At 42.3% G+C, this 12847-nt stretch overlaps 1 protein-coding gene across 2 annotated transcripts; it reads left to right on the forward strand.

Annotated features, from left to right (window-relative positions):
• The first annotated feature begins 311 nt into the window (after positions 1 to 311).
• Positions 312 to 12473, forward strand: CCDC47 (coiled-coil domain containing 47). Of its 2 annotated transcripts, none has more exons than XM_062595497.1 (13): positions 312 to 392; positions 2531 to 2796; positions 2903 to 3010; positions 4198 to 4372; positions 4677 to 4798; positions 5151 to 5216; positions 6129 to 6230; positions 7046 to 7156; positions 7736 to 7821; positions 9113 to 9171; positions 10055 to 10164; positions 10356 to 10523; positions 10841 to 12473. In XM_062595497.1, the coding sequence occupies exons 2-13, from the start codon at positions 2536 to 2538 to the stop codon at positions 10919 to 10921; spliced, it is 1449 nt and encodes a 482-aa protein (XP_062451481.1). In that variant the 5' UTR covers positions 312 to 392; positions 2531 to 2535; the 3' UTR covers positions 10922 to 12473. The 2 variants fall into 2 exon arrangements, with proteins under 2 accessions (XP_062451481.1, XP_062451480.1); XM_062595496.1 differs by lacking the exon at positions 312 to 392 and adding an exon at positions 834 to 927.
• Positions 12474 to 12847: the final 374 nt, after the last annotated feature.

Raw genomic sequence — 12847 nt, forward strand, 5'->3', positions numbered from 1 at the left:
GTGGCGTGCTGAGGTCACGGCACCCCGTGGCGCATGCGTGCTGGCGGCGATGAAGCCGCGGGAGAAGGGTAGCCGAGTCGGTGGGGCCGGCACCGCGCCTTCCGCGCTGGGCAGGGGGCGAAGGCTGCCGGGGCCTGGCTGGGCTCGGCGCGGGGAGGGAGCCGTGCCGTGCTGTCTGCCCACGCAGCCCCCATGTACACACACGCATCGCCCCTTCTGCCCGCAGCGCGGGCCGGCTCTCCGGCGCCCCCAGCGCGCATGCGCCGGGGGCCTGCCCTCCGACGCCCCAGCGCGCATGCGTGGCGCTACGCAAAGCACGTAGGCTGCGCCGCTTGCGGCGGCGGCGGGCGCTGCGCGACGGCCGGGTCCGGCGGCGGCGGCGCGTGACTCAGGTAACGCGGCCCCGCGCCGCCGGGCGCTCCGCTCCCGTCTGCCCCGCGGTGGTGGCGCCGGGCCGGGCCGGGCCTCAGCCCGCCACCCCTTCCCCGCCGGGCCCTGGCCGCCCTCGGCCCCGCCGCGCCGCCGCGAGGGGTGGTCCTGGGGGCGCCGGGAGCCCCGCGCCGGGGGAGGCCGGTATCGCCCTGGGGGCGGGCGAGGCGCGGGGCAGCCGCTGGGGCCGGGCCGGGCCGTGCGGCGGCGGCGGAGGGCGGCCCGCGCCGCGGCGAGGCGAGGCGAGGCGGGGAGCTGGTTTCGGCCTCTCTAACCTTGACTCGTGTCCGTGCCAGGAGCCGAGGCCGGCGGCGCCTGCGTGGGGCGGGCGGCGGGACGCGGAGCCGCACCTGCGCGGGGGTCCCGGGAGGGGCCCTGGCGGGGCTCGCGGCGGCCAGGCCAGCTGCGGGCCGGCGCCTCCCCTTCCCCTCTTTCCCCTGTGGAGATCAGCGGCTGAGCTGGCCCCTCTTGCCAGGGAAAGTAGGTGGCATGTGAATGGTGAGGCCCTGCCAAAGCATGTTCTGCTTCTTGTAGCTGTTCGTGCTTAAAATCCCCTCTGCCTTGTAACAGAGACGGCTGTGTCGGGAATGTATTCGCCTTTTCACCCAAGTCTGTAGTTCAACTAGCTCTTCGTGAGCAGCTGCAGGCATTTGTTTAGCATAAGGTTTTATGGAGGTTAAAGGGTACTTTGCAACTGGATATATTCAGTGATGAAATACTGATTCTGAGACTGTTGGGGGTTTGGCTGAGCAGGTGGTTCTATCCAGGTGTTTTTATCTTCTGACTGCAGATTCTGTCATCATGTAAATAGTGTTTTTTTTTCTTCCCCTTTACATCTGCACAAAACTATAGCATACCTGAAACAATGCATCAAATTTCTGGGCTCTGTTTCGCTGTACTTTCCATCTTGATCATATGTTCTTGTGAACATGTTTTGTTCAAGTTGTTGCTAGCATGAAAAGTTTTAGATGAAGGCATTCATTTTAGCCATTCTTGTTATTCTTAGCAGTAGGTTCACTGCACATTGTATTCAGAGGAGATTTGGTCTAATTTGGAAACAAATTGTTTCTATTTCAGGTATGTAAGAAAACAGTATCATTAATATTCAAGTTCCCACTCAGTTCTGCCTGTGAGAAGGAGTGAGTGTTACTGCCAAGTCTGATGCAGCTGATCCTCCATAGATATTTGTGAAATGCAGCAGTAGGTTATTTCTGTTCTTTGAGGCCCTCAATTTAGACCTTGTTTTTGTAGGTGATATACAATCTGACTAGGAGATTAGGACTGTTTTGAGATTAAGCACAAAAAATATAGGAATCTGGGGGCAAAAAAACTGTAAACTTATCTGAAAAACTGTCACTGCAGGCTAGCGGCAGATCTGGGGGGCAGAACCTCAGTCTCCTGAGCCCCAGTTTACTTTGTTTGGGGAACCATACAGCATCCCTCCTCTTCGTGTTTTTTGTAGACCATAAAACAAAAGATCTATAGCTCTGAATAAAAATAGTGACAGGGTGCTGTGGGCCCTGATTCTGAGCACGCAGATTAGCAAGATCAAAGATTAGCCTTTTTAAACTAGCAGAGGCAATTGGAGCATTGCTGTTGAAAGTTAATGGGTTAAATGCACTTTGAGATCTACTGCTATTGTAACACGTTCATTGATCTAACCATGTTTAATTGCTAATTAGTAACAACCATAGGCATAGTGGATACTCTCTGAAATGAGTCAAATCAGAAGGCTGTTGGCCTGACTCTGAGATGCTATTGAAGAATCTTTTTTTTTTTTTGCATGAACATCTCTATTTCTAGAACTTATCTGAACAACTTAGCTAAATGTAAATTTGCTGTTGCCTCAGCTACTTCTGCTGCAAGCAGAAGAGTCTAGCACATCACCTTCTATGTTTTTTTTCTTTTTTCTTGTAAATGTATTCTCTTTACTGAAGACTGCAAATTCATACAGAATTTTTTCTCCCTTCTCTTTGGTCTGACCTCTGATGGTGTTGTAAATTTGTTCTTGAAAGTTGGGCATTACTGGAGCTTTGATGTAAGAGCAATTACATCTTCTAGCATAAGGAGTTTTTTTTGCAATGTTTTGGGTTTTTTGCAGTGAAAATGAAGAGTTTATATATTTTCCTTGCTGCCCTCTTCATCCCATGGAGTTTTTCATTGGCAAAGTATGATGAATTTGAGGATGGAGATGATATTATGGAGTATGATGATAATGACTTTGCTGAATTTGAAGATGTTACTGAAGATGCAGTCACAGAGTCTCCTCAGAGGATCATCACTACAGAAGATGATGAAGAAGAAGCCACTGTAGAACTTGAAGGTCAGGATGAGAATCAGGAAGACTTTGATGATGCAGATGCACAGGTAGTGTCTCATTTCCTTAACGGTATCTCCACACTCTACATTCTTACCTTTTTGAATTTTGATTACCAGACTGGCTTTTCATGCTATTTGTAATTTTGTCCTTCAGGAAGGAGATACCGAGAGTGAACCATATGATGATGAGGAGTTTGAAGGCTATGAAGAGAAACCAGATGCATCTCCTAGCAAGAGTAAAGACCCTATAACAATAGTTAATGTAGGTATAAATTTTGATTCTCTCTGTTAAGGACTTCATCACTTATTTGTTTATGGCAGTATGCCAATATGGTCATTGTTATACAAACATACAGTAAGAAAGAATCTGTCCTGAATAACTTGCTATTAGATTTATGTAAAGTTTGCAGAACTTCTGTCCTTAGATCAGTGCTGTGCTCTGTTAAAACTGAGAGCTGTTGACTGGAATACAGATCAGGAAATACTTCACTAAAACAAACAGACTTTGAAACATAGTTTTGGCCAAAGCACTTTGTGACATAGCCTCTCTTACTCATATGAGTATGGGGGAGAAGTGAAGGAGCTATAGTGATGAGCTTCATTTAATCCAGGAAAATAATACAGATCTGGGGGTTTGTCTGAATGTAAAAAAAGGTTACATTGATATGCTTAAAATAATACTTAAATTGTGTATTTTTAGCTTGTCTGTGGTCTAAATCTTCTGATCAAAAATGGTTTTCTGATTCTTTTTTGAAGCAAGTCTCTTCACCCCATCCATCTTACCTTTGCCTTCCAAAAGAGGCTTTTATAGAATGATCCAGGTGCCAAAGGCCTGCATTTTTTTTATTTTGTGTAAAATTTCTTTTTAAATATCATGGCCGACCTTGGCTATAGAAATGAGAGTTTGCATACTTTTATGACTGAACAGTTATGTGGTGTTAGTAGAATTGCTAAATATTTTATTATGGTTCTCTGAAGATGGCAAGATCAGGCAGGGTTTCCCCGTGCGGTCTGTGGCTCCTAGTGATATTCTGAAAATGCACTTGGACATTGAGTATTGCTTTAGGTTTCAATAGAAGTTACGCTACGATCAGATAATGCTGTGATTGATCATTTGGGTTTCAAGCCTTATCAATCAGTTGGGTTGAAATGCTGGGCTGTTGACTGTTCTGAGGGGATAAATGCTAGCACTGGCTGGATTGCAAGAGAGAAATATTTTGTGCTAGCCAGGTATTTTGGGAATGCTGTTATCAGTTGTTTTCAATGTGATTATTGTATACCAGCAAAGCCAAATGCATTAATAGATTTAGCTCTGTCCTGTTGCCTTTGATAAGCTTATTGCTGTATTTGGGAGGAAGCTTTTCCAGTACTCTGTTTTCCAAAATGTCTTGTGCATGTGGAATCCCCTCATTCAATACAGACAAAACAATCTCCAATCATTAACCATAGGTCCCTGCTCACCTTCAAAACAGCTGGGAGAGTTATTACATGGAGATTTTGATGGTAACAGGTCTTCTTGCTTACATCATGAATTACATCATTGGAAAGAACAAAAACAACCGTCTGGCTCAGGCATGGTTCAATACTCACAGGGAGCTACTAGAAAGCAACTTTGCTCTTGTTGGTAAGTTCCACAGTGCCCAGGCTCTACTTCAGCTTATTTGAACAGAACCTGGTTTTGAATCTTCATGTAGTCTATAAAGTAATTTTTTACATGCAAGTTCATGTTAATACTAATGATGGCTCTGCATGTAGATAAATAATACGCAGTCTTCCAGTGCTGAAAGATGATTACGATGTTGTAGTACAAGTTATTCAGAAGTCTCACAGTGATACTGAAGTAATCTAAGCCTGTTGATGCTACATTGGTATTTAAATATGTGATTGTTAGACAGCGAGTAACCTTTCACTATTGTTTTTTTTTTCAGGGGATGATGGCACTAATAAAGAAGCTACAAGCACTGGGAAACTAAATCAAGAAAATGAACACATATATAACTTGTGGTGCTCTGGCAGGGTGTGCTGTGAAGGAATGCTTATCCAGCTAAAGGTAAGGATGAGTGAGTTTGTAGCACTGTTTACCTCTGGCCAATATTCAAGTCCAAAAACTTCCGTTTCAGCGTGAACAACAAGGAGTCCCAGCTCAAGTCTTGCTCTGCTTCAGGGCTAGGATTCTGAATATGCACACATGAATGGAAAAATGGTCACACTAAAGATCTATATGGCCTAGTGTTCTGCCACCAGAAGAGGGTAATAGTGAATGCTTAGGGAATGAACACAGAGAACAGGAGAAGAAAACAGGCCCCATTTTTCCTTGATCCTCCTCCTATGAGCTAATGAAGTGTTGCATTTCAGGTATATTTAACCATCTTTTTCTGTGTTTATAAATTTGTGGGTTTTAGTTCCTCAAGAGACAAGACCTACTGAATGTTCTTGCCCGCATGATGAGGCCAGCTTGTGACCAAGTGGTATGTACTCAGCTAAGCTGTTGGATTTCTTCATTTTTGCCCTGCTGCTTTTGATTATTCTCATAATCCCCAAGTGAGCTGCTGGGTGTCTTTCTACCATATTCCACATCTTCCAGCTCAGCATCCGTTGCAGTAATCTGCAAGAATCATTCATATTTCTTTTCTCGCCAGAACGCAAACTGCTGACGACTAGCAAATTGTTATCTATGGGTCTTATTGCTTGAGTGGTTTTGTGAACAGCCTATCATGCTTTAATACCTCATCTTGATAAAACATGGTTTTATGATCTGAAATATTTAATGATTGTTCTTCTGTTTCTTCTGTCTTAATAGAGCTAGTAAGTGCATATGCTAGTCTGCACATGAACCTCTTGTAACACTACTTCTTGCCTGGTACCTTGCCCTTGGGGATAAGGGGAATCTCTATCTCCGTAAATGCCAAGAGCTGATACGTTTTGGAGAAGAATGGATGTGTGCACTATGAATATTTTTTCCATATATGTATGCTTCCATGAAAATACTTAATTTAGATGTGGGCAGAGGCTCACAAACAGTGCATATCTGTGCTGCAAATGAGTCTGTTATTCTGCTGTAATGCATAACTGCTATTCTATTCATTGTTATTACAATGCAGCATTACACTGGAAAGATGAATTGAGTACTCAGTGCATCTTTAAACATAAATGGGCTTCTTAAGAAGTTCTAATTTAACAACCTTTATCTTAGCTGTATATTGCCTCACTTTAGGCTTTGTTCTTTGTGGTTATGAAAGATGAATGAAAAATTCAGACAAACTTTGAAGTAGCAGAAGCACTTCCATCGTAAGAGACACAGGTGTCCATTTGGCCAGTAGTTTGAAGGCAAAAGTTCATCCTATACATCTGATCAAGGCTGCTAATGTTTTATTCCACAGCAAATAAAAGTAACAATGAATGATGAAGATATGGACACCTATGTGTTTGCTGTTGGAACAAGGAAAGCACTGGTGCGACTTCAGAAAGAGATGCAGGACCTGGTATGTGTGTTCAAATTGGAGTAATGGGAAAATGAATAATGAGGTGTAAGAACTTCTCAATTCCAGGTAGATTGTTGGGAACAGCTAAAAACTTGAGACTGGAATTAGTCTAGGGGGAGAAGATATTTTCACCTAATGGATGAAAGCCTAATGCCATCAAACATCTGAAGTGCTAGCCAGCTGGTGCTGGAACTATGGGAGAATAGGCAATTGATAGCAACTCTTCCTTTTGGTGTATAGTTAATTTAGATGGATACTGAAGTATATCATAAGGTCTAATTAGACTTATGTGTATCCTGACTGAATCTGCATAAATGGTTTTGTCAAGGAGTGAAAAGTCAACTTAAGTGATATGTAATATAAAAGTCTGGGCCTATGTCATCCATTTTACATAACATAAAATCAAGAAAACGCATTGAAGTGTAAGACAGGATTATTTGTCTCAAACAGCAGCACTAAAGTGTAGTTGGTAGGATGCCAGTCAGCTTTTTTTTTTTTCTATCAAACAGTATAAGCAAGGTGTATTAATCTACATTGACCATTCCAGCTGGATATATTATAACTGTTCTTCATTTTCCCCAAAGCATTCACTATTGAAGGGGGATACTAAGTTAAGACAACTACATGTGTTGATGTTGCGTGTGTTCCTTATGCTTGAAACGTCCCCAGTCAAACTGAGTAACTGAATTAACATATGTTTATTGTTTCTTATCGGGTGCTATTTAGGAGTCCCATTGTGCTGGAACTGTTCAATCTGATGAGATACTTAAATGCTTGGGACTTTTATTTCTTTCCTCTTCCTCTTTTTGCAATAGAGTGAGTTCTGCAGTGATAAACCCAAGTCTGGTGCAAAATACGGGCTTCCAGATTCGCTGGCCATCTTGTCGGAGATGGGGGAGGTCACAGAGGGAATGATGGACGCAAAGGTAATCTGGAGTGAATTACTAAAAATCTTCCTTTGTGGCTGTGACACTTAAGTGAGAACTTTTTCAACTCTACTTCCTGTAAAAATTGCAACAGGAGAGCCAAATGGTCTTGGTGAGAGCTAGAGAAATCAAGACCCAAAGGAAATTTAGGGGATGGTAGAAGAAGAAGGGTGTAATTGTGACTACTTTTATTTGTTCCACTTTGCAACTGTTGGACTGAACTGATGACTTAAAACTGCCTTTTGAGGCATGGAAGTTAGCTCCAACAGCCAATCTGAAGGAGGATGTTGAAGGTGTATCTGCAGGTCCTCCAAGTTGAGGCTGATTACGAAATGAAGTGGCAAATCCCCCAGAACAGTTATGTATCTAGTATCTCTGAGTTGCTCAAGTTAACTCTATGCATTAAGGCCCTCTCTAGCAAAACCTGATTTAAACAAATTGCCAGTTTAAATTTCAGTGTCATTGTGGCAAGCTGAGCACAAGAGTTTTCTGATACATGGACCGTCTGGCAAACTGACGGTGTGGGCAGGCTGATGAAAACTTGTTAAGAGGAAAAACTAACCCCACCCTCTCTTTCAGATGGTACATTTCCTCACACACTATGCTGACAAGATTGAGTCTGTCCAATTCTCGGACCAGTTCTCCGGTCCAAAACTTATGCAAGAGTACGTATAAAACTAGCTTTCTCCTTAGAGTAGGTATTGTAACACTAACCAAAGTCTAGGCTGACAAACTTGTTTGCAGTGTGCAGCCTGCTAGAATGTGCACAAAAAGAAATTCAGTGCAAAGGTGAAACAGCTGAATACAGTCCTGATGCTTCTAAATGCTGTATTAATTTAGAGGATTGAGGTGCTGTGTTGCCTTAATATTTATTTTTGTGTGCTGGTTAATCTGTGGTTTGGGCAACTCTGAATCTCAGATAACATCTGGCAGTTAGACTGCATGCAGCTGCATGGAAAAAACTGAGCAATCCCACTAAAGGAATATGGCATGTTAGAGTTGAACAGCCAAGAAATAACACTGCAAGATATGAACTACTGGTTGAAAAAAAAACATTAGTTCAGAATGCTATCTGACTGCACTGAGAACTAGGTTTATTCAAAAGTCTGCAGTATAGAAAAAGAAAATCAAAGTTGCTTGGCCTTTCCTACTGACATGATTAAACATTCTGCTGTTGAATCCATAGCTTGGGTGCTTTTGTTCTCTTTGGTTCTCACCTGTATTCTAGAAATACATAGATGCAATATTTCTTCTGTTTCTTTAAGCCTCCTAGTTTTGAGGTGCTTTTGGCTGCTGCTGCTTCAGAATTGCCAAGTCGTGGGTGATCTATCCTATCATGTGAATTATGTAGGCTTCTGTAAGGGTGTATTGTGATCACAGGTATATAAATAAATGATCCATGTCAAAACTTGAAACTGTCAAGAAAAAAAGCAAAAAAGCACACTTTGATTTTAATCATAAAGCGGTCTGTATACCTTGTACTGAAATTACCTAGGCTCTGTAATATCTAAGTTTAACTCTGTTACATTAGAGTACTGTGCTTTCTGGAGGGGCAGTCAAGAGTTCGGTGTTCTTAAAATTTCATTTTTTGTCACTAATGTTCATACAATATGTTTCAAGCAATAGTATAAACAACAGACCATATGTAAAACTGAACATCTTTAAGAATAAACATGTCTTAGTGCTCAGACAACCTCTGACAGTCACTGACTGGGTGGTGCTCTTAGTATGTTTCTATATTAAAGATGCTTTTAGTTTTTTGGGTGTTTTTTTTGATGAATAAGCATTTCAGGAATCTGCATGGTTTGACTTAAAATTGGGATGGAGCCAGGGGTTTAAATCTTGTTTTGCTCTTGAGTAGTTTGCAAATTGTCAAGAACCAAGAGACATGTTATGTATTTCATATGCCCGTATTTTTTCTTTACGCATTCTAACCACTATTTTCTTTCCTCCCAGGGAGGGTCAGCTTACAAAACTGCCCGAAACTAAAAAGACACTTTTGTTTACATTTAATGGTAAGAGAAATGGGGTGTGTGTGCGTGTACATGTGAAAGAGGTGGTGTACTTCATTTGTGCAAGTCACATGTGGAACATGATGTATCACTAATGAGTGCAGTGCATGTAAACAGGATCACTGACTGATCAGCCAGTAAACAAAAGGCAATAGTAACATTGGGGACCAAGTGACATACAGTGATGATAATACAGGACTAAGCAAAGCCCAGAATCCTGCTACTATCAGCCTGAATTCAGAATGATCTATCATGAAGTGAGTTAAATTCCTGTCTGCTTCTTATAGCTGCCTAGCACAATTAGAGGAAGTATGAGCCCCCTCCCCGGAGACGCTTTATTCTTGATACTACTGATACTACTTGTAAATCCAACATTGAGAATTGCGGAGGACACATCCTTGTATCTCTACTGGTGGTTCTATTAGGTCACCTCTGGAAGATGGCTTGCTTTTGTGCAATTCCCTGCAGTATGTGGTTACACAGAGTTTCCTGGTTAGCACTGTTTCAATATCAAAACAGTCTGAGAGTCGGTATTTGAATTTTTCTTTGAAATTCAAGGCTGTAACTCCAAGGGAAGTTTATGTCAGAGGCCAGAATTCAACCTTAAAATGTGCAGTCTGTATTGACTAAACTAAGAAGGACTGTGTGGGAGAAATGTGCCTGCCACTGTGTGAAGAATCTAAACGTAATCTCCAAAGTGACATGCTTCTTTCAGTTATTAAGGCCTTCTTAAAAGGGAGGAAAAGAGCATCTTTCGTGAACATTTGGAGCAATGAGGAAGGAGTATTAGAGCTAAAAGAAGCTGCCTGTCAACCTCTATATTAATTTGAGGAACTTTTTTTTTTTTTTTTTCTTTTTTTTTTTTCTTCCCCCCCCCCCCCCCCAGTGCCTGGTTCAGGCAACACTTCCCCAAAGGATATGGAGTCTTTGCTGCCTCTGATGAGCATGGTTATTTACTCTATTGACAAAGCAAAGAAGTTCCGTCTGAACAGAGAGGTAACCAGTGTATTCTTTTCTCTCTTCTGAATATTGTATGAAATTTCAAAAGTTACTATTTGATCTTTAATCTTAAGGTTGGGAGCCTTATGTTGCTAATGTAACTACCACAGATACTGCATTTTGCTCGTGGGGAATCTTACTGTATGGGGAATCTGTATTAACTGAACTTGCTTTTCTTCTGTGAAAAGGGTAAACAAAAAGCTGATAAGAACAGGGCTCGAGTGGAAGAAAATTTCCTTAAGTTGACTCACGTGCAAAGACAGGAGGCTGCCCAGTCCCGTCGAGAGGAGAAAAAACGGGCAGAGAAGGAGCGAATCATGAATGAGGAGGATCCAGAAAAACAGCGTCGGCTAGAGGTGAAATGGATTTTCAGATGGTTATAAGCTACTTGCAAATTTCTCTTATATCTCCAGGACTGCTCATAGGCCTACCAGTAGGGTGGGTCAACTTCCACTTCTTATTATGCTAGAAGGCAGAAAAGTTTCAGGCTTTATTCTCTTGCTTTCTGAACTACATGAAGGTGGTCAGCGGGGAGCCAACCCTTGTGCTTAGAGAGATGTGAATCTAAGTGCAGTAGTGGAGATTCTTTTTTGTTTTCCTCTTCTGAAATGAGTAGCTTCCTCTTTGAAGAGAACATTAATGTTCATTCAGATCTCTGTATTCTTTTCTACAGGAAGCCGCTTTGCGGCGTGAGCAGAAGAAACTAGAGAAGAAGCAGATGAAGATGAAGCAAATCAAAGTGAAAGCTATGTGAATCCATTGTGGGAAACCTGTCTCTGTCTCACTTGCAGAGTTTTAATTCACAGGGTACAGAGGTGTAGTTAACTCCGTAATCTTACACATCTTTGAACACTAATAGCCATTAAGAGAAATGCTCCATGCATTGGTGTTGCTTTTTTGAGTATTACAGCAACATGCAGATGTATGTAGAGAGCTTTGTCTTGGCAGTTTTATTCCAGGTGGTTAAAATTTTTGCTACATGTGTCTCTCTCAAAAAAAAATGCAATATTCCTGAATGCTTTTTTGTCATTAGTTCTTAAAAAAAAACAGAAGATTGTAAATCTGTTCACATATGCTGGTAACATATCAATGCTTTGGTTTTAAACTTTGCTTTTAGTTGTTGGGAGGGAGGGGGGATTTCTTAAAAGGAGGAAAACTGCACCATGATCATTTAGTGTGCATTTATTTGCATCAAGCTTGTTAAAGCCACAAAACTTAGAGCCTTCCATACACAGTATGTAAACTTCAGGGATTTACAACCTGTAGAAGTGATTTTTCTTTTTTTTTTTTTTTTTTTTTTTTTTTTTTTTTTTTTTTTTTTTTTTTACCAACAAGGGACTGAAACAGTATTAGTTCATCTATGGGCTTGACTGGCATATGTGTAAAACATATAGATTGGTTAAATGTCAGGGAATGATATACGCAAACACTGTTTCCTACTTGTAGTTTTGAATGCTGCAAGCTTAATACAATGTGAAGTTTGTAATATAAGCGTGGTGTTTCTTCAGGAGTGATTGCATGGTGAGTTAGCAGCTTCAACTAGCTTTCCTTGAATATTTTTAACTGTACAAATTTGCCTCAAATACTTTTCTCCTAGTCTGAGCAGCTGCTGCCTAGTTGACTTCAGTAAGAAGCTAAATTCAGTGAAGTAGCTGTGCAATTGCCAATTTCCCCAAACAAGTAGGAAATGTTTCAGAGGATATGTATCCTCTTCATCTGGTAAATGGTCATGTATGGTTTTTGAATATAAATGGGGGGAAGGAAGTGAATGCCCCTGTGCAAACACTTTGCTATCTGAGAGAGCTCTGCATTTTATAAATGCTTCCTGTCTAGAAGGCATTTTATTGTTGCTTGTAACACTCTTTACAGTTTTGTGGGGAAACAATGTCTTGCTTTCTTTTGTTCAATAATTTGTGTAAAGTTTGTCCTGAGGCACTAACAATGAGCTGCTGTTGAATTTCTTGTTCCAGCATGGGATACTTCACACTGATTGAAATGCAAAAGTCTGTAACCTGATACATGCACATGTGTTAATTTTATAATGGTTGGTATAATTATAATTAATTTTAAACCAAAACTAATGTAGATTTCATGAAATCTTAGCGTTATTTAGCTTTAAAGATTAAGACTAATGCAGTATTGTTTCAAAATGATTCTTTAAAAGGAAATACTAGCTTGTGCGCTTTGAATAAGTGGACAGCTTTCCTGAAGTCCCATATATTTTGTGGGCTGTGGCAGCTAATTTTGTAATGCGGACATTCAAATGAACTACCTAATGAAGAGTAAAATATGACTGAAACACTGCACCTGCCTGCTGTACTGTGCTGGAATCCTTGTTTCATCTAGTAGCACCTCGCCCCGCCGTGTGCCCCGCAGTAGGCCTCGCGCTCCCGTGCAGGTTTTAAACACACCATCGCTGCTGTAGCGCCCGCGGCGGCGCTGCTTAAAGCTGCGTTTCCGACGCGGAGCTGGTCCCGGACATGGCGGTTGCGGGGTGAAGACGCTGCTCGCCAGGGCGGGCGCAGGTGGGGCGGGCGAGGCGACGCCTGCGCCCTTCTCTAAGGGGAGCCAACATGGCGGCGTGCCGCTTCCCGCGCGCGCGCAGGGGGTTATGGGATGGCGTCACGCAATGCGCCGCGTCGCCTGGCGTTACGTGGTGGCGTGCTGACGTCACGGCGTC

Source organism: Rhea pennata, chromosome 26, assembly GCF_028389875.1.
Source record: "Rhea pennata isolate bPtePen1 chromosome 26, bPtePen1.pri, whole genome shotgun sequence".
NCBI classification, from domain to species: Eukaryota; Metazoa; Chordata; class Aves; order Rheiformes; family Rheidae; genus Rhea; species Rhea pennata.